We start from the raw sequence: 21,814 nt of genomic DNA on the forward strand, positions 1-21,814 counted from the left end.
TTAGAAATCACACCCATCTGTTACTCCTCTTAGGAAATTGTAATATAGTCAAATATGGACTGTCTTGGTAATGGAAAAGCTTTCACACCAAATACATACATAACAAAAGTGTCAGAGAATAGGTATTTAGACATTTGGTAACCTTTTTTACCATACTCAGTGGAGGAGGGCTCCCCAGGCAGCAAGCCAGAATCTTTAGGCAGGTTCTTTGAATGTTAACCTGATCCTGAATAATGTAGTATGTTTTATTATAACTTTGCCTTAATAAGAAGTTAAAAAACAAGAGAGAAAGATCACAGTCCTCTAATGTGAACTGCTGTACCAGGCAGTCAAGCCCTAATTCTAGGAATAAAGACAAATGGTGGAGGCACACCAGGGTCAATGGTGTGGCAAATGGTGCATCTTGTTAAAATTCTCAGTGTCATCATAAGAGAGAGAACTTTGGTCTAGAAATTAAAGATACCAGTGACTTGGGACCTGATCTTCAGATGTGTTGAGCATCCATAACTTGCTCTGTCTTCCCCTGGACTGCCTCCAGACCAACACTACCTATGTAGATCTTTGCACTCTTCCCTTCTGTATTTGCTCATCTATTTAGGGGATGAACATAATCTTGCTCTAAGATATGTTAAGGTACTTTATTCTTGGAGTAAATATAAGGTGCTTTTTCTTGGTGGTTTGTTACATATTACTCAGAAAAGAGAAATATTCCTTATAAGTGATCACAAAATTGTTTTGTAACAATGCTTTTTTATAAATATCTACTATGTCCCAAGAACTATAAGGTGACTTACAGTTGAGGCAGGATACAATTAAGACATAAAGAGGTATCTTTGTGGAACTTTAAAGATATAGCGTATAGCTACCCTCATATCACCAGACTGAGAACAAGACTGGAATTCAAATAAGGTTAGGGCTGCATTTTATTTTTAGAATAGAGATGCTAGGTTTTACCTGTGATTTTCCAACATGAAAACTCTGAGAGAGAGACATATGCTTATCATGTTGAGCATCAATTGGTACAAATTTGTTTGGAAGTTCTTCATCTTTCATAATGGTTCTGAGAAACTGAAAAAGCTGCCTGAAAGGAATATGAAATAGAACGATAAGAATACATATGAAATTTAAAAGTATGCATGTTTGTGGAAAGTTCTGAATTCAGAGCATGCTAATAAATGTAACAATTGTAAGCAAATATTTTTCTTTTATTTTCATACTAATGTACAGAAGTCCTCAGGGTCATTAAAAATACACCATGAATGCATGTAAGTGAGAATAATGCCTATAATAACTTTGTCAGGACACTTTGTATTTTACCACTGATACGAAACTCAATAACAAGCAGTGATGCTGAGTAAGTCCTCAAACTAAAACTATATAGGACCTCAGATACACACATTCTGAAATCATCATTTGAATTAAATGGGTTTATTTTTGAGTCTACAGGATTGTCTCACAACAGCTAACTACATTAATCCTTTACATGAACTTTTTATTTAGTAAAGACATCTCCATCTCTACTTGCATTCTCAGTAAATTATTAATATAAAGGTTGTGTATTTTATCTTTTTCTGTCTTTCTCTTTAAGAGGCAACAAAAGTTTTGAGTCTCATCCCCCTCAACTCTGATCCCCCCCACACTATCTTGCTCTTCCCTTCCCACTTCTGGCTTCCTTATGGATCCCTAATGCATAATCAAGGACACAAATTCCTGCTACCTTTTCTTCCCAATTCCCTATCCTACCTAACGTCAACATATTTTCCCTGCCCTATTACTCCTATAGAGTATCTCCTATTACCACAACTTTGCCCCCTGTTACAATTGCTGCTTTCCCTTTATCAGCCTGTCATAGTTTACTTGTATCTCTCTGCATCTGGCTGCCCTTGTTTAGCCAGTTCTTGAAAAGTACAGAGGGAAATAAATTCAATTCCTAATAACCCTAGGAGTAGGTGGCTTCTTGCACTCCTCACAAATTCCCTGTGTACCACCCTCCCATCCCCTTCTATTTCACGGACTTGTTGCAAGGCACCTACCCCCTTCCTTGTGCCAGGTACTCTGTGGGATCCCCATTCTCCCAAGACAGGATCCTCCATTATCGTCCCCCCTCGCCCTTCTCAGGGCTCTGTGTGTACTTCCATTCCCCACTCTGCTCCCTCACCATTCTCATTTAGTTTGTCTGGAAGAGAAGGCTTTCAGGGCGTCAACACCATCAGCATTGGATAATGGAGTGGAGAGTATGCTTATAAAATCTGCAGATGACACCAGACTGGGAAGGGTCGCAAGCACTTTGGAGGACAGGATTAGAATTCAAAATGACCTTGACAAATTGGAGAATTGGTTTGAATTCAACAAGATAAAATTCACTAAAGATAATTGCTAAGTACTTCACTTAGAAAGGAAAAATCAAATGCATAGCTACAAAATGGGGAATAACTGTTAGGTGGTATTACTCTTAAAAAGGATCTGGATGTTATACTAGATCACAAATTGAATATGAGTCAACAATGTGATGCAGCTGCAAAAAAGGCTAATATCATTCTGCGATGTATTAACAGGAGTGTCGCATGTAAGACAAGGGAGGAAATTATCTTGCTGTCCTTGGCACTGGTGCGGCCTCAGCTGGAGAACTGTGTCCAATTTGGGGTGCCACACATTAGGGAAGATGTGTCCAAACTGGAGAGTCCAGAGGATAGCAACAAAAATAATAAAAAGTTTAGATAACCTAACCCAATGGTGGGCAAGCTGTGGCCCGCAAGCCACATGCGGCCTGTCAGGGCAATCTGCTAGCAGGCTGTTAGACCATTTGTTTACATTTGCATGGCTGTCTGCAGCTTCCAGTGGCCGCGGTTCACCATTCCTGGCCAATAGGAGCTGCGGGAAGTGGTGGCCAGGCCCGCATCACGGGCCACAGGTTGCCTACCACTGGCCTAATCTATAAGGAAAGCTTAAAAAACCTGGGCATGTTTAGTGCTTGAGAAAAGAAGACAGAGGCCCAGGAGGCTGATAATAGCCTTCAAATATGCTAAGGGCTTTTACAAAGAGGACAGTGATCAACTGTTCTCCATGCCACTGAAGGTAGGACAAGAAGCAATGAGGTTAATCTGCAGCAAAGATTTAGGTTAGATATTAGGAAAAAATTTCTAACTATATGGGTAGTTAAGTTCTAGAATAGGCTTCCAAGGGAGATTGTGGAATCTCCATCACTGGAGGTTTATAAAACAGGTTGGACAAACACCTGTCAGTGATGGTCTAGGTTTACTTGGTCCTGCCTCAGCAGATGAAACTGGACTTGATGTCTTCTCGGGGTCCCTCTCAGCCCTATAACTTTATGACTTTAAACTGTACTGGGAGGATGGACAGAAATAAGTTGAGGGTATCATTAAAATGAAATGTGTTAATGACTGTCAACTGATCCTTTAAACTATAGACAATTACAGAGGTGACCGAAGCAACTAGCTCTACTAACCAAATGCCAGGGGCTGCCAGTATCCTCCTGTCTATTTTTTTCCAGTTTTCACCAAAATCAATAGGATTCTAACCATGGATGTCTAGAAAATTCCCTGAAATTTTGGAATTGATCAGATGCGGCATTGAAAAATTATCATATTACAAACAGGCAGACAAAGAGAAAAGCCATCAAGTTGAGTGTTAGACTTCGATTCGGTCGGCCAACTAAGCACAACATATGACAAATCTCACACTTGACTGTTAAATCTCTCTGCTTTAACGGCTGTGACATTTTAAAAAAGTTTGATTATGGTCAGCACACTGTGTAAAAATTGCATTTTCTTTCTTAACAGATACTTATGCATTCAGAATCATACCTGCTTACTTTGCTAGCGAAAGGCAATTTATACTTCTGTTACCACTTCAGAGGCAATATAGGTATGGAGGAGTGAGAACAATTATATTTTGACTGAAGCAATTATATTTTTACTGAAGCAATTATATTTTGAATAATTTTGATTGATTAATATTGCTTGCATTATGGTAGGCCAGGGTGGAACCCCACTGTGCTAGGCACTGTACAAACATATATAACAGATGGTCCCTGACCTGAAAAGCTTACAATTTAATGGAACTGTTAGCGAAATTTCAATTGCAAATTGCAATCCCAAACCTAAGCCATTCTTTTAAGGTAATAAATCTGAGGAAATCTTCCAGATTGAAGTGTTGTTAGAGGAAGTTTTGGAACAAATGGATAAATTTAACAGTAATAAGTCACCAGGACCAGATGGTATTCACCCAAGAGTTCTGAAGGAACTCAAATGTAAAATTGCAGAACTACTAACTGTGGTATGTAACCTGTCATTTAAATCAGCTTCTGTACCAGATGACTAGAGGATAGCTAATGTGACAACGATTTTTAAAAAAGGCTTCAAAGGCAATCCCAGCAATTACAGGCCAGTAAGCCTAACTTCAGTACCGGGCAAACTGTTTGAAATTATAGTAAAGAACAGAACTATCAGACACAGAACATGATTTGTTGGAGAAGAGTCAACATTGTTTTTCTAAAGAGAAATCATGCCTCACTGACTTACTAGATTTCTTTGAGGGGCTCAACAAGCATGTGGACAAGGATGATAAAGTGGATATAGTGTACTTAGATTTTCAGAAATCCTTTGACAAGGTCCCTCACCAAAGGCTCTTAAGCAAAGTAAGCAGTCAGAGAAAGTCCCTTGTGGCTTTAAAAAGTGAGATGGCAAAATCTGCAGATGATACAAAACTACTGAAGATAGTTAAGTCCAAAGCAAACTGAAGAATTACAAAGGGATTTCACAAAACTGGGTGACTGGGCAACAAAATGGTAGATGAAATTTAAAGTTGATAAATGCAAAGTAATGCATATTGGAAAACATAATCCCAATTATCTGTATCAAATGATGGAGTCTAAATTAGTTGTTACCACTCAAGAAAGAGATCTTGGTGTCATTATGGATAGTTCTTTGAGAACATCCACTCAATGTACAGCGTCAGTCAAAAAAATTAACAGACTGTAGGGAATCATTAGGAAAGGGATAGATAATAAAACAGAAAATATCATATCGCCTCTATATAAATCCATAGTATGCCCCATCTTGAATACTGCGTGCAGATATGATCACCCCATCTCAAAAAAGATATACTGGAATTGGAAAAGGTTCAGAAAAGGGCCACAAAAATTATCCGGGGTATGGAACAGCTTCTATATGAGGAGATTAATCAGATTGGAATTTTTCACCTTAGAAAAGAGACAACTAAGGAGGGATATGCTAGAGGTCTATAAAATCATGACTGGTGTGGAGAAAGTAAATAAGAAAGTGTTATTTACTCTTCATTACATAAGAACTAGGAGTCATCAAATGAAATAAATAAGCAGCAGGTTTAAAACAAACAAAAGGAAGTATTTCTTCACACAGCGCACAGCAAACCTGTGGAACTCTTTGCCAGAGGATGTTTGAAGGCCAAGACTATAGAAGGGTTCAAGAGAGAACTAGATAAACTTTTGGCTATTAGCCAGGATGGGCAGGAATGGTGTCCTGATACTAGCCTCTATTTGCCAGAAGCTGGGAATGGGCAACGGTGAATGATTACTTGATGATTACTTGTTCTGTTCATTCCCTCGGAAGCACCTGGCATTGGCCACTGTCGGATGACAGGATACTGGGCTAGATGAAACTTTGATCTGACCCAATATGGCCGTTCTTATGCACAATAGTTATTATTGATGATGTGTGAAAATCAGAAAGAGTAGTTTGACAGCTAACTGTATGCAGTTAGTTCACTATTTCGTATGCATAGTCACTCTGTTGGAGATCTTCCTGTTTGTGTGGCTATGCCATACAGGTTCAGATTCTAAACACCTTTGAGGATCTGGGCCATAGTATTAAAAAAGAGAGAAAAAACAATTTAAGAAATGTGATTTTAAACTCTCACAATTTAGCATCATGATTTCAGCAGCAGGTTTAAGACCTGAAATTAGTTTGAATACGTTGTTTGAAATTGAGTAGATCTGATGTGTTCCTTTAAAACTAATTTTGATTTGCTTTTGTGGCAAAGAAAACAGCACACATTTATTAATGCTATGAAAATTGGTCTTTCACTTGACATGCTAATTCAGAAAGAAATCAGCTGTAGGAACCCTTGGAAAGAAACCTGTTTCACCAAGCTACTGGGCTGACTGTCAGGAGAGGGTGAATTCAAAAATTCATTCTAAAACTCTGGAGACCAATGCCATTAGAGAAATGCCAATTACATAAGGTTAATTTTCCTCTCCATAGCTAATTATCTTCTTTAAAAAACAAGATATCTAAATGGTCACAAAACTACACTTCCATCCCCCTTACAGACAGAGCAATAAAACAACTTTCTAAACTATGCCTGGCAAAATGTTACCCTTAGTGTAATCTGTTACACTGATCTTGGCCCAGTTCCACCCACTTGTTATGACTTCACCTACATTTTGTCACGTTAAAAGTTTTTGCACCGGTATTTTTGTTTATGAAAAAGGATGGCTGGATATTCCAACTCTCCTTAATGGGACTGCCCTGGTATAACTGACTGAAACATGGTAAAGAATTCTACTGATGATCCACGAGAAGAAATAGAATTCAATTCCTTCTTTCTTAGACCTGAAGAAAAACACACATATCAGAAGTAAAAAGTAGCAAAAATAACCCTCAAAACCCCTTTTTCCCCTGCAGATATTCACCATAAACAAAGAGCAGATCTGTTAAGTACCTTTTAAGTATGAATTTTGATTATCAGTTTTCTAAGTATAACAACTACAAATTTACAACCACTGTAATATTTTACAAGCAATGAAATTAGAATAAGAAACTGTTGACTAGTAAAAAGGAAAATAAACTGTTAATATGCTGAATGTAAGCCGGTAAATAAGAACATGTATTTTACTCCTCACAAGCTGTCTCATCTTATGTGAGCTTTAGAAAGTATTCACTTAGTTGAAGAACAAACAGAAAGGACAACTGAACTCCTAAGAAAGAGAGATTTATTTTTATGCAAATATCTTAATTAAAAAAGTGAGCAAATAAAATCCTCAGTAAGACGTATTGCGAGAACTGTTTGTAGTAGAATATGTTTCAAAATAAATTATCAAGGCATCACTGCTCTTTAAAACACATTATTACTTTTACTTGCTATTACCTTATCTTACATCAGTCATAATTTTACAAAAAAACTAAGTTTAATTTGTTGCAATCCTTTAAAGAAAAAAAGATTAGTGTAATTTTTAACCCTACCTTCTTTTATAAAACAGATAAAACACTGCTAATCCCAAAGCAAAGAAGGCAATTCCAACAATAGTAGCACCTGCTACTAGAACGGAGACTAAGTGGTTCACAAAATCTACATAAACAAACAAACAAAAATGGTTAATGTCCAAATAATGTTTTATGTAATTAACGTCTATTGTGTTGAGACAATATGGTTACACTTTATTGTATTGATTTACCATAATGGGATTAATTATCTAAAATTTCAGAGGGCATAGTAAAGCATCTACTCTTATAGAAACTGTGATATATCATCACTAAGGCTACATTTTCATCATGTCTCTTTTTAGTAAAAGTCATGGATGGGTCATAGGCAGTAAACAAAAATTCACAGCCCTTGACTTGTCTATGACTTTTACTATATACTCCTAACTAAAACTTGGGTGGGAGGCCATGGGTGCTTGGGGGAGGCAGTGCAGGGGCGCTGCAGGTGTTGGAGGTGGTGGCCTGGGACCACGCTGTTGCTGGGGGGGAGATGGGCGGTGCGCATCCTGGGACCCCCGCTGGTGCTAGAAAGGGGGGCAAGCAGTGGCACGCAGCCCGGGGGGGGTTGGCAGGCTTCATACCCAGCTCCGTGTGTCCCTGCAGCTCCTAAGAGGAATGGCAGCAAGGGGGTATCTGCCAGCTGCTCCCACCACAAGCACCTCTGCAGCTCCCATTGGAAGGAATCACAGCCATTGGGAGCTGAGGGGGTGGAGCCTGCAGGTCCAGACAGTGCGTGGAGCCTCCTGGCCCCTCCACGTAGGTTTTGCTGAGACATGCCTTTGGGAACTGAGGAGCCCCCCATCCCGATGTAAGCGCCGCCCTGCACTTCAAGCCCCTGCCCTAGCCCCCTTCCACAAACCAAACTGCTGCTGCAGAAGTCACTGAGGTCACGGAAAGTCACGGAATCTGTGACTTTCCATTACCTCCATGCAGCCTTAATAATCACACATCACAATGGAAGTATTTCTCTTAAAAAGTTTATACTAGTATTGTTTACTAAAATTTTCATTTTTTAATTCCCATCACTGCATGGTACAAAAAGTTCCTGTATCATCATATGCTAATTAAAAAGGCTTTTCCTATATTCACCACTATAACATATATTTATATATCAAACAATAATAAAGAATTCAACATTCATATATTTTAGCAAGTTGATTTTCTAAAGATTATCCTAAAGGAGATTTTAATCTTACATAATGAACTGCTTGAGAGGACTACCACTATGCAATGGACTAACTCCTACTCAGTTCTTTAACAATAGGTAGTTTTCTATGGGTTTGGTCCACATGTGCTCTCTACTTGAAAACTTCTTTACCATCTCACACTAAAAAAGTATGATTCTTTTTTACGTTACAGGAACTAGGGTTCTTTGAGATGTGTTGTCCATATGGATTCCATTCTTGCCCAATGTGTAAGATTTTTTGAGCCAGCAGTATCTTTCAGGATCTTGACTGTATCCTAGATGTTTTTGTACCCCCCTACATGAGGTCAGAAAGAGCTGAGCTGGCCCAACCATCCTTTAGTTCTTTGGCAAATGCAGAATCCCAGTGGAGTAGGGCTCCAGAGTACTGCATAAGACAGGCAGTTTGTGGAATCCATGTAGACAACACGTCAAAGAACCACAGTTACTGTAAAGTAAGTAACTGTTCTTTCTTCAAGTGAATGTATATATGGATTCCAGTTTTGGTTACTAATAAGCAAGTTTCTTGGAGGTGGGTAATTAGGAGTCCTACTTAAACAATGACTGCAGGACAGACCTCCCAAACAGACATCCAATCTCAAATAATCTACCAGGGAGTACAGTCTTGAAAAGGTGAATACCAAGCTCCACATAGCCACCCTACTGTCATTACCCATAGGTCTTGAACCTAGGCCTATAAGGTTCATGGGAGCAATCATGCTCCAGCTCTCCACATGGCAACTTGCTGACAATAGCTTACCTGACATACATGAATCCCAGCCCCAGTATGAGACTCTGTCCTTGAGGTCTAATAAGTGGAGTCCCAGAGCAGCTGATTGGCCTGCTGTCCCTTCTTAAGACAGCAGCAGGAACAGGAAACAGTCTAAACAGCTAGGCTCCACCTGGCTTAGGACTAAGCATCTTGTGTTTGCTCCTGCTCCCACAGCTTGATTTCCTGGCATTCTGACTTGGCTTGATTCCTCACATCTGAGTTGTGGTTCCTGACCTCATTTGTTTTCTGCCTTTGACCCCCTGGTATCCTGACCTGCCCTGACTTTTGGTTCCCGATTCATGATTCTGATCTCCAGTTTGTCTCCTGCTTCTAACTCCCCAGTATCCTGACCTAGCCAACTTGACTCAGATCTTGTGACTGCAGACTCTGGCTCCAACTATGAGGTCTGGCCACCCATGACCTGGATGTGACATAAATTGGGGATATTCTTCAAACAGGCAACAGAGGCCTTCTGATCTCCAAAGGAGAGTGCTCTAATGTGGTTAAGTGGATCTAACTTGGCAAACACCTATCAAGTCCTTATACACATGGGGACATACTTAATCTCTGAGGATATGTCTTTATTGGGGTCTGGAGCCAGGAAGACCTTTTCATTGCCACCAGTGTGGCTACAATATGCAACAAGGTATCAGATGCACCCAGTGAATCCTATAGGAAAGTGTGGGCTATCAACAGCTCAGTCATGATGACTTTCAATTCCACTCCATGTTCCTGTGGTAGTTTGTCCACAAACTCAGATAGCTTAGCCCAAGTAATCATACTAACAGAGGAAGGACTGATAACTAGCTACCGGAATCTGGCTGATGAGTAAACTCTGCACCCAGAAAGGTCAAGTTTCTTCAGATCCCTGGGTGGGGCTTTGGGAAGTCCTTGCTGTTTTGACATTTCCTGGATAGCAGCCACTACAGTAAACCCAGTTCCTGCTGGGAATAACAGTGTTCAAATCTCTTGAAAGGGACCTGCTACCTTCTGTCCACTTGCTTGAATCTGGCCAGTGTTGACATTGGTGTATGCCATAGATCCTTTGGAGGCTCCAACAGCCATTTATTTATTGGCATGGAAAGCCTACCAGGCAAGGAAGAATGAAAGATATCCAGGAAGTTGTGGGGCTTCTCCTGCACCACTTCTAGTGGTATATCGAATATATTTGCCATGTGCTTGAAGAGGTCCTGAAATGTCTTAAAATCATTCACTGAGGCAGGCCAAGAGAGGGTTTACTGTCTCATCAGGGGAGGATGAGATCACACCGGGGACCAGTTGTTCTTCACCTTGTAGTTGTTCCTCAGTATTTACTTTTCTCCTGACTTTCCAGGATCTGAAGCTTCACTAGTTGATCTGATTGGGATGCTCTCTGGAGCATGTATGAAGATGGCTGCATACCTCACGGTATCCAGTAGGGTCAAGGTTGTGGGGATATGGGTACTGAGAAGAGGGACATATAGGGAGACAACAGGAGAGATGCTATCTATGAGTTGTAGGTCTTTTCCATAGAAGCTTCCCTAAAGCCCATTCCTGACTTCTATAGTGCTATCCAAGGATGAGAAGGAGGGTGAGTAGGAGATGTCTTCCTGCTGTGTCTAGATGGGGATGAGGAGTACACTTCCTTGAAGGGAGGGATAATTCTGTCAGGAGTGCCTTGTCTCTAAAGGGCTGAAGTCGGTGCCAGAAATAACCTCCTTGACTTGCCATACCACCAGTTCAGTATTTGGTGACTTAGACATCATCACCATCAGTTTCTCTAACAGAGGTAACTCCAGTACTGGATCCACAGTTAAATCACTTGGTACCATGTACACTCTGAGTATCAGGACAGCAGGTATCCACGTGCTAAGTACTGAGGAACACTGTTATGAGATAATTGGCACAGAAGTTGTGGATAGTAAGGCTTTGGATACTGAGACATCCCGTACTGAGGTCAATGATGAAAGTTTGGTACTATGAGAAACATCGTCTGCAGATTTAATTGATACTGATGATGTTCTTTTAGCAGTCAGTACCAGGACATCCAAGGCCTGTTCAGGTTTCTGACTCTTAGGAGGATAAGCCTGAGATGCATCAGAAGTCTGGGGACTCTTGTGTCTCAATTTCCCAGGCACCAGAGAAGTTTACATGAGCTATGGCTCATCCCTGAAGCAGGCTGCATTCTGCAACTGTCAGAAGACACTGAAGCCAGAATGGAGGTAAACGATTGGGCTTCTTAATAAGTGTGGTCTGGGATCTCAAGGTGAAATATCAGCTCATCACGGCACTAATGAAGAGGACTTGACTGGAGGACTGTGGTCTAACTGTTCTTTCTTGTGGTGTCCAATGAGGCTTGCATTGAGCTCCTGAGAAACAAATTCAGGTGGGCTTTCCCTAGTTCTCTAAATTTGCTTAGAAAAGGAGCAACATATGGCAACTTGGATCCCCTCAAAAGCAAAAAAGACACACAGAGTGCTCGTTGTTAAACTGCATTGAAGCTTAATGTGAGCGGAACGTTTTGAACCCTGGGGATTTAATTTCTGCCATGTTGCTAGTGCCCCTTTACTGAGGGGTGTGTTCAAGTGTCTAGCTTAAAACTGAAATGTAACTAGCTAAAAATGTAGATAATTTTCTTAATGTGCAATAACTATCTACCTAATTATATGAACTAACTCACTAACACTATGTCTACACTGCGCAGGTTCCAACGGCACAGCTGTGCCACTAGAGCCTTGCCGCTGTAAGGCACTCAGAGCAGCTTTGTCAGCAGGAGAAAGCTCTCCTGCCAATAAAATTATACCATACCAATGAGGGGCAGTAGCTTTGTCAGCAGAGGGCATCTCCCGCTGACCAAAATCTTTCCACTCCAATGCTTTTTGTTGTTAAAACTTTTGTCACCTAGGGGGTGTTTTTTTCACACCCCTGACCAACAAAAGTTTTAATGACAAAAGTGCAGTGTAGACATAGTCTAAGTAGTAAGATTACACAGTAGAACAGTATTCAAAGAAGGCGATGAACACTGCGGGTCAGTAAGAAGGAAATGCGGGATGGTTGGGCCCACTCAGATACTTATGCCCTTGTGGAGTAGGGGTTGAACGAGGATTCAGGTTGACTGAAACATTTCATGTATTCATGTCAAATTGTTTCAATTTTAAAAAACCTTACAAAAAATCTAAACAGTTTGTTTCAACATTTTCAAAATGAAATGTCTTGACTTTTACTCCAATTTTATTTGTAAACAGGTATAAAACTTGAAAATGACACATTCTGTGTTAAACTGTTCCCAAGTGAGTTACTGTAAAGGTATCTGCTCATTCCTATAGCTGATCACAAAAATCCAGTCAAACCAAAAGAAACACTGACTCCTCAATATCTTCTATCACCCTGGCAGAGATGGGGCTTTCACTAGCACGTCTTCTAGTTTTGAAGAATATAGTGTTTCTTTCAACAAAGAGTAATGCATACTACTACTATGGTCTTTGTGAAGCCCTCAGTGCAAATGCAAAGCCAAAATGAACCACAACAAACTGAAAATAGTCTGGACCAACAGTTAACCACAAAAACCTCTAATGTTGCTGTCATAAACAGATAGTTAAGGGTTAATGTCTCTTTTACCTGTAAAGGGTTAACAAGCTCAGTGAACCTGGCTGACACCTGACCAAAGGACCAATCGAGGGACAAGATACTTTCAAATCTTGGTGGAGGAAAGTTTTCGTTTGTGCTGTTTGTGGTGTTCATTGTTCTCTCTTGGGGCTAAGAGAGGCCAGAAGTGCAACCAGGTTTCTCCAATCTTTCTGAAACTGTCTCTCATGTTCAAAATAGTAAGTACTAGCTAGAAGGCGGATTAGTCTTTTGTTTGTTTTCTTTATTTGCAAATGTGTATTTTGCTGGAAGGATATTTTACCTCTGTTTGCTGTAACTTAGGCTAGGGGGGAGGGAGTCCCTCTAGTCTATGTATAGCTGAAGACCTTGTAAACATTTTCTATCCTGGTTTTACAGAGATAATTTTTATTTTTTCTTTCTTTAATTAAAAGCTTTCCTTTTTAAGAACCTGATTGATTTTTTCCTTGTGTAAGACCCAAGGGGACTGGGTCTGAACTCACCAGGGAGTGGTGGGGGGAAAGAAGGCGGGAAAGGTTAATTCCTCTCTGTTTTAAAATTCAAGGAGTTTGGATCACAGTGATCTCTCAGGGTATTCCAGGGAGGGGAAAGTCTGGGAGGAGGAAAAGGAGGGGGAATGGTTTATTTCTCTTTGTTTTAAGACCCAAGGGGTTTGGGTCTTGGGTCCCCCAGGGAAGATTTTGGGGGAACAGGAAGTGTACCAAAACACTATATTTTTGGTTGGTGGCAGCGTTATCAAATCTAAGCTAGGAATTAAGCTTAGAAGGGTACATGCAGGTCCCCACTTTTTGGACACTAAAGTTCAAAGTGGGAATAATACCTTGACAGTTGCCGTATGAGGGGCATACATGAATTTTTAAGTCTATGGAGACAAAGTTTCCCAACTACATTGTGATAATGACAAAACAACTGTCTCCATCTGAGTAATCTGCATATATTTCCACTCATGGAAAATTAAATAAAATTTACTAAGAGACCCAAGTGTCTATACTATATAAATATATATAATAATTAATGCTGAAGCAAAGGGAAATTAAAACCTTTTTTCTGGCACTAGCTTTTAAAAAGATTTCCTTGCTAAAGAATAGGCTGAACTTCAAGTCGTTGAATTACATATATCCTGAGTAAGAATCTCTCTGATAGACATGCTAAATTGCCAAGATTAACAGAACATATACTTCTGCAGAGAATAACTTACTATTTAAGTATGAACATGCTATTCACTCCACACAAAATACATTAAAGATCTACCTTTCCCACAAAATAAAAATGTAATTAGCAAAAAATAAGCATAAATATACTCTACAATAAAAAGTAGGAGCTCTTCTTAGATACCAGTTCATCTATACTTGAAAGAATGCCTCTCCCTTTAACATGCTGTTAATGATAGCAAAAATAAGATTAAGAGATGATTTGATGAAAGTTTGTAAGTACCTACACAGAGAACAAAATTTTGATAATGGCTCTTCAATCTACCTGACAAAGATATAATAAGCTTTGGAGGGAAGGAGAGCTCAGTGGTTTAAGCATTGGCCTACTAAACCCAGGATTGTAAATTCAATCCTTAAGGGGGCCGCTCAGGAATCTAGGGCAAAAATCAGTACTTGGTCCTGTAGAGAAGGTAGGGGGTGGGACTCAATGACCTTTCAAGGTCCCTTCCAGTTCTAGGAAATAAGTATATCTCCATTTTATTTTATTTTACTATATCCAATGGCTGGAAGTTGTAGTTAGACAAATTCATGCTAGAAGTAATGTAAAAATTTTTACCAGGGAACATAAGTAGCCATTGGAACAATTTATCAAGGATTGTTGTGGATTCTCCATCACTGACAATTCCTGTTCACACAGGAACTAATTCAGGGAAATTCTACGACCTATGTTATACAGGAGATCCATCTAAATGATCATAGTGGTTATAGAATCATAGAAGATTAGGGTTGGAAGGGACCTCAGAAGGTCATCTAGTCCAACCCTCTGCTCAAAGCAGGACCAATCCCCGTTATCTAGCTTTATAATCTATCAATTCAAATGCAGATGAAAAAAGCGCTCTTGGCCATGCTATTACCTCAGCACCTAGAAGCACAGGAGACCCAAGAGGGTCCCAAAGTTGAGTAACAAAAGGTGGGCAAATTACCTTAACTGATGGAGTCAATTTCTACCACTATCTTCCAATAATTTTCCTCAAACCTAAAAGCAACACCATCCTCTCTGGATTGATGCTAAACCACTTTGTTCTTACCTAAACTCCATTCTAGGTTGAATGATAGGAAGGTCAATCAAACTGAAATCTCTTCCCAATACAACTAATCCTACAAGCTACTGAGCACGTTCTAATAGCTATTATACATCCACCACTCCATTTGACTTTGGCACATCATAAGATTGGGCCCTTTGTTAGTGTCTTCCCATTCAGCAGATGATACTTTCTACAGAAAACTAAATAAGAAGAGACAATTTCTTGGTACTTACAGGAAAATGCTTCTTTAAATATATATACACAATTTACTAAATATTTTTGTTTTGTTTTTTGTTGTTTAACACAATTTATAAGACTATTAGTTAATCAAAAGAACTCTCTGCCACAAAAGATCAACGCCAAAAGCTTAGTTGGAGTTTTTTTAAAGTAGACATATATATGGATAATAACATCACACATATTTATATTATAGAAGATAAAAAAAGAAAAGGGATATAAACTATCCCTGATCAGATTTAGGGAGAGTCTTTCCTTATGAACACGTTGTTTCACAATTGTCTATTAAAATCTCTTTGCATCTTTCTCTGAAGCATTTGGTACTGTCCACTGTCAGAGACAGAATACAGGACTAGATAATACAACAAGACCATATTCCTGTTCTCCTAAACTTGAATGGAACTATCTATCTTTTAAATATGACCAAGACACTATGAACACAGAAGACCAATGCTCCAAACCCTCAATTAGCTTCCTTTTAGTTATCACATATAATTCATGGTGCTAATGATTAACTGCAATGAACTAAACAGAATGGAATTCAACTCCCCTGGGACAGCTTTCTGTCCTCATCTGCACAACTCAAATCCTCCTGTTGCTTGGTCCCAGGTTTGAACTCCAGGTGACATGAGAAACAATTTTATGGAATTTCCATTCAGTCTATCAAAGCCCATGTTAAATAGCCTTTAGAATGCAGAATATTGTGTACTTGTTCAAACTAGCTTTTTAACTGAAAAAAATTTATTGTTCATAGTTGGACATTGGTGGGGGAAGAGAGATATTTGGTTCTGTGGTCACAGCATTCAGCCTTTGATATCATTTTTTTATTTTGCATTTACATGAAGATATCTAAAAAGTGAATTAAAAATAGATTATAAAAATTACTAAATCTCTCTAATGAGGATTAGTGGCAATGTTTCAGCAGCCTCATTGTAATTTTAAAACTTTATTTTAAAATATACTTTATATATAATAGGTGAAAATTTTTACCAGTAACAGGGCTCACAGAAGGCTCTAACGAATACCTATGCCCTTTAGGTGTACTGGATCTTATGTGGGCTCTGTCACTAGGGTAACTTTCATTCCATGAAAATGTTTCTGCTTAGTTAAGAAAAACTGGCTCAGATTTCTTTTAGACAACAATTGTATGATGTCCATACATGAATTCTTTTCTTGCAACACATTCTTTTGTAGATGTATATATTTACCATTCAAGGTAATTCATTGCCACCTTGCCATTTGTCGTCAATATCACAATCACAAGTCTATAGGTTCAGTGGCAATTTTAGAGCAATTACACAGAAGATGGTGTGTGTGGAGCCTCAGGATTATCACACAGCAGATTGTGTCTACATGAAACACAATTCCTTCCAGATCTTTTCTGAGGATACAGAGGATGTGTAATATGCTCCATCCATTTGGCTGGTATAGGAAAGGGATGAGCTTCAGATTATGAATATGTCTCCTCCACGCTTCCTTTTTAGCATCTTGCTCCTGGTGGAATAAAGTGGGAAGCAGGAGCAAGCAGTCGCTGTGCTCCCCAGAGCCCAGAGATTGGTCCTGTGGGAGGCCCTTGCACTGTTACACAAGATGACACCACTTTTGCACATTCCTTCATATCTGTGAAAGGATTACTCACCATTCTTTTATAGTACCATCCTATGAAGAGGGTTAAGAAAATTCCTTTGTAAACAAAATAGATCTTCTTTGAAAAGTACCATACATTTAGAAGTTAAGAGGTTAATTTACAATTTATGGCTATAGCATGAAAAAACAGATCAACTCACCTACAGATACCTTTACACTTTCACCCTGTGTTGATTGTTTTCTTCTTTCACCATCAGATACACTTTGAGAAGTATGTTTATAAGGATATATTGAAGATATTGGTAAATAATCTCTTTTATTAATTTTTTTATATTTACTATTCACAGTTTGTTTGTTTGATACAGCAGCTCTTCTAGCTTTAATATTTAAATCCTTTTGAGCAAAGCTTAAATATTTCTGTTTTACCTTCCATGAAGTTGACGTGCTATGTGTCACCATTTTTCCCACGTGTCTTGAAGACTTTGCTTGTCCTATTTCTGGTGGAAATAATGCCTGTTTAACACTTACAGCATATTTTGTGGTTGGAAAGACAGAATTTAACTTTATAGGTTCTACGTGGTCATTTCTGGATGAATATTCCAACCTTTCCACTCTAAACACAGTACTTTCTTTTTTAGGTATATGTACTTCAACCGGATTCCCTCTCCATTTCTGTTTTCTAGAAACTTTAGTTTTAAAAGTATCTTGTTTTCTTTCATGAGTTCTAGAAGAACCAGTTTTATATATTGACCACTTTTCCTGCACATTTTCTTTGCTTCTTTGCAGGATCATTGCTTGTGTAGAAAATCTCTGATTTTTATCAACAGATTTTGGGGTTGTTTTAGTTCTTTGCTCTTTACCTTGAAGTATTACTTTGATTCCTACTTCAGGCAAGCTATTAAACAATACATCTATGCTCCTGTTATTTTTGTCTGATTTTCCTGTTGTGTACATTCCATCTATGTCTTTCATATTTGGTTGACCCTTTTGTAATCCTGCTGATCTTTGTTTCATTGAGTTTAAAATGTTTTGGTTTTTACTGTAAGGCCTAGTAGACATTCCTTCTGATTTTCTTTTCCAACTGCTTATTCCACTTGGTATATTGTTTACAGATCCAGTTATTTCCTGAAACTCTTTAGGTATATGTCCATATTTCTGAAGTTCAGTATGTTGACTTTTCTTTTCTGCACTTATTAACACTTTTCTTGCATCAGTTAATATTTTATGCTGATCTCTGCTGATTGCACCTATTCTTTCCCAGTCCCATGTTTTAGAACTCTTTTCAGCTAATTCCTTTTGTTTGACAAATGCTAAAATTCTTTTATTGGTACATTTATTTTTTTCCTTTGTCATTGTTTTAGTTTGATTTTGACTACTTTCATTGACCATCTGATTTTTTACTAAATTTAATACCAAAATGCTTTGTAAGTCTTTCAGATTTTTTCTGCAACATTTTCCTTTAACAGTTGATAGACAATTTGCTGTCAAAAACGTATTTATCAATGATGGCTTAGTTCCAAAGCATTTGTTAAATATACAAGAATTGCAATACAACTTTTTTTGCAGTTGATTTCTTTTATTATTTGCAGTTTTCTTTTCAACAATTTTAAATTCATTCTGTAGATGTGAATTAATTTTATGTTGACTTATTATCTTAGTATTTTCAGTTTTCCCAAGCTTTAGGATCTTTCTTGCTTTTTCTGTTAGCTCTGCATTTGTTTCAGTTGAAGTTATTTTTCCACTTCCTGTCCACTTTTTGGAAACTTGTGTTTTTATGCCTTCATTGGTAATTAGTTGTGGCTTGTTTTGATTCATGAAAATGTTTATAATGTTATTTCTCAGCAGCTTCCATTGGTGCTTGTATTTGTCAGTTTTTCTTCTAGTTGCTTCTGATTTTGTTTTAAAAATTTTGTAATTTCTTCCAGCTGTAGAAGTGTTCTGCCAAACGCCATGAGAAATTAGAAGATTTTTTTTCAATGTTGATTGTTCTGGGTCCACAAGTTGTGATATTTTATTTGAAGAATTGTTTACTGTTACCATTGATAGTAGCTGACACTCTTTTATATAACCTGCAAAACCAGCAATAAAATAATTCTATTTTTTTTACAAAATAGATACTAATATATAATTATAAAAAAGATTAACTGTTCCAGTAAAAATTTATTTTGACTTGAATTAATTTTGAAGGTTTGAAAATCACATTTCATACAGGCAGTGTACAATTTTTTTCAGCACTTTATAGTAATATATTAAACGATAAAAGGCTGTGTGCCTCCCAGAACTTACTGTGCAAAGCTCACTGAAGTCAATAGGAGTCTTTCAATTGCCTTCATGGGCATGTTTCAGGCCACACTTATACACCTGTATCTCCTAAAATGTGCATTGAACCTCTTTCCTTGCACAGTGACGTATGTGCAGAACAAGATATAGGTCCACAGAAGCCCAGTAGCGTTATAATGTGCACCTTCCTCAAAACTGAACATTCTAGTGCAGTGGTCCCCAACCTTTTCTGGGTAGTGGGCGCCGGACAATGAGCCACCAAGGACCATGGCCGGCAGACAAGCATCTGCCGAAATGCCGCTGAGAAGCGGCAACATCAAGAGGCATCGCCGCCAAAAATCAGCAGCATTTCGGTGGCGAAGCCTCTTGGAGATGCCGCTTTTCGATGGCAACACCTCTTGATTATGCTACTTTTTGGCAGCATTTCGGCGGATGCTTGTCTGCTGGCCAATACGCGGGCGCACACAGATGCCACAACGGGCACCATGGCGCCCACAGGCACCAGTTGAGGACTACTGTTCTAGTGGTATCTAGCCTATTATTGCCAGGTTGACTTTACTTTTTTTCTTTAAAAAGAAAACTTAGGAAATTCTATTAAAATAACTAAAGTAAGTAAATATTAAAGTTTTCTGGATAAGCACTCAAATGTCACGAAACGCCCACATAAATATTGCAGAAACAAAATTAATTCTAGCACCTTTTACATATGCAACACATATGCAGCCAAACTTTTTAAAATGGCCATGAATTTTGAGGTGCAGTTTGACACCCGATCTTTCAAAACTACTAAGCACTCACAAATACAACTGAAGTGAATGGGAGCTGTGAGTGCATCTGAAAATCAGGCCTAAAACATCTCAGATTGGGCTCCCAAAAGTAGTGGCTGTTCTTCATAAATTTGGCTTTAGATTCTTTGCAATGCCCTTAATTTCAGTTTCTTCCTTAACTCTGCCCAACAGACCCATATTCTTCACAGGCTTCCTATTTCTAATCTACTTGAAAACATTTTTATTATTTGTTTGTGTATTTGGATATTTGCTCCAGATTTTCCCCTAGCCCTCACAGTTTACATTTTTCATGAGCATCTAAACTGAGATTCCTAGACCTCCTCCACTACCCTATATCACTGATTCCATGGATTCCTCCCTTGCTTTCACCAAAGGTCTAGAAGTCAGTCACTGCTGAAGTGAATAAGGCTCCACTGGACACTAGTTGCTTGAGAAGGGAACGGTTTCTACCAAAGATCTGCTCCTGGATCCTGCTCGGGGGGAATAGACAGAATTGCTAACAGCCATAGGGCTACAGCGGTTCTCAAACTGTTGGTCAGGATTCCAAAGTGGGTCATATTCCCATTTTAATGTGGTTGCCAGGGTCAGTATTAAACTTCCTGGGGCCCATACCTGAAGCCGAAACCTGAGCCCTATCACCCTAGGTTGAAGCTGAAGCCCAAGGGCTTCAACGTGGGACAGCAGGGCTCTGGCTCTACCACCCCCGCCCCAGGTCATGTAATTTTTGTTGTAAGAAGGGGGTTGCAGTGCAATGAAGTTTGAGAACCGCTGGGCTAGTATGTTTCTGATCAGTGGAACATCCACCCTGCTCTGACTGATAGAAGGGAGATGTTTTATGTCTCTTCTCCCCCCTCCAAAGCTTCCTAGCTGCTGCAAGGGGAAGGGTCTTCCTTCACTTCTCTAGCCTGTTTTTTGGCTCCTATTCCACCATGGTTATTGCTCCTTGTAGCTTTTCCCAAGCAGCAGCAGGAAAGTAACATGATCTTTGGCACTTTCACTGCTGCTGACCACAGCCTCCTTAATTTCATTCTGCTTCAATTTGCAAAGGGGTGAGTTTGGACACTGACGGGGGTCCTCCTTGTGAGCACTGCCTCTACTTGTGAATATTGACGGAAGGCTGCATGTCCCCAGGGGTACCTATTCATAAAGTACAAAGGGAGGGGCTCATAACCAAGGGACATGGCACCCTCTCTGATCTCACCACACAGCCCTTGCACTTACAGGGGGCTCCATTCATAGATATGGCCCTGGGTCCCCGGGCCCTCCCTCAGCATGAACACTGGACCTTTATCACTTCTCTAAGGACCCGTCGTCCTCCCGACTGTAAACGGGCCTCGGGTCGCACAGGGGGCTTCTGGCCCCCTCCTCGATCAGCTTCAGGCACCGGGGAGCATCACAGACCGGTAGCCAACCGAGCCCGTACAGGTGCCTCCACCCTGGTCTCACCTGGCCACAGCTCCCACAGGGCGAGGAGTCGGCCCAGCGGCGGCGGCGGCCGGCCGAGCGCGGGGAGCCTCGCTGCTAGCACCAGGGCTAGTACTAGCGACATGAAACCTCCGGCCCTCAGCATGGCGCCCGCCTCCGCGCCCGCCATGGCCTGCGGGTGGAAGGGGCGGTGTCGGGCCCCCTGGGGAGGAGCAATTCGGGCTCTAACTGCCGCCAAGGAAGGAACGAGAATGAGCGAACGCCATAAACCTAGTGGCCGGCGCCGGCGCCAGCTGGCTGGACCTGGCCTTTGACGGAGAAAGCGCCTCGCGCACTGGGGGCGGGGAGCAGCTGCTGAGCCTCGGGACTGCGGGGGGTAGGGGTAACGGCTCAGTCTCGCGCCTCCGGGCGTGGGGGCAGCGCCTCAGCCTCGTCCCTCTAGGG

The 21,814-nt window shown here is 40.0% G+C and overlaps 1 protein-coding gene across 1 annotated transcript in view; it reads right to left on the reverse strand.

Moving 5' to 3' along the window:
* Positions 1 to 21,539, reverse strand: part of C8H1orf185 (chromosome 8 C1orf185 homolog) — a 39,548-nt gene extending 18,009 nt beyond the window's left edge. Inside the window, exons 1-4 of the mRNA XM_030573942.1 lie at positions 21,392 to 21,539; positions 17,078 to 18,946; positions 7,242 to 7,347; positions 955 to 1,081 (exon numbers count right to left, since the gene is read on the reverse strand). Coding sequence (XP_030429802.1) covers positions 955 to 1,081; positions 7,242 to 7,347; positions 17,078 to 18,946; positions 21,392 to 21,539 — 2,250 coding nt within the window. The remainder of the gene's footprint in view (positions 1 to 954; positions 1,082 to 7,241; positions 7,348 to 17,077; positions 18,947 to 21,391) is intronic.
* Between the last annotated feature and the right edge of the window lie 275 nt (positions 21,540 to 21,814).

Source organism: Gopherus evgoodei, chromosome 8 (assembly GCF_007399415.2).
Source record: "Gopherus evgoodei ecotype Sinaloan lineage chromosome 8, rGopEvg1_v1.p, whole genome shotgun sequence".
In the NCBI taxonomy this organism is placed as follows: domain Eukaryota; kingdom Metazoa; phylum Chordata; order Testudines; family Testudinidae; genus Gopherus; species Gopherus evgoodei.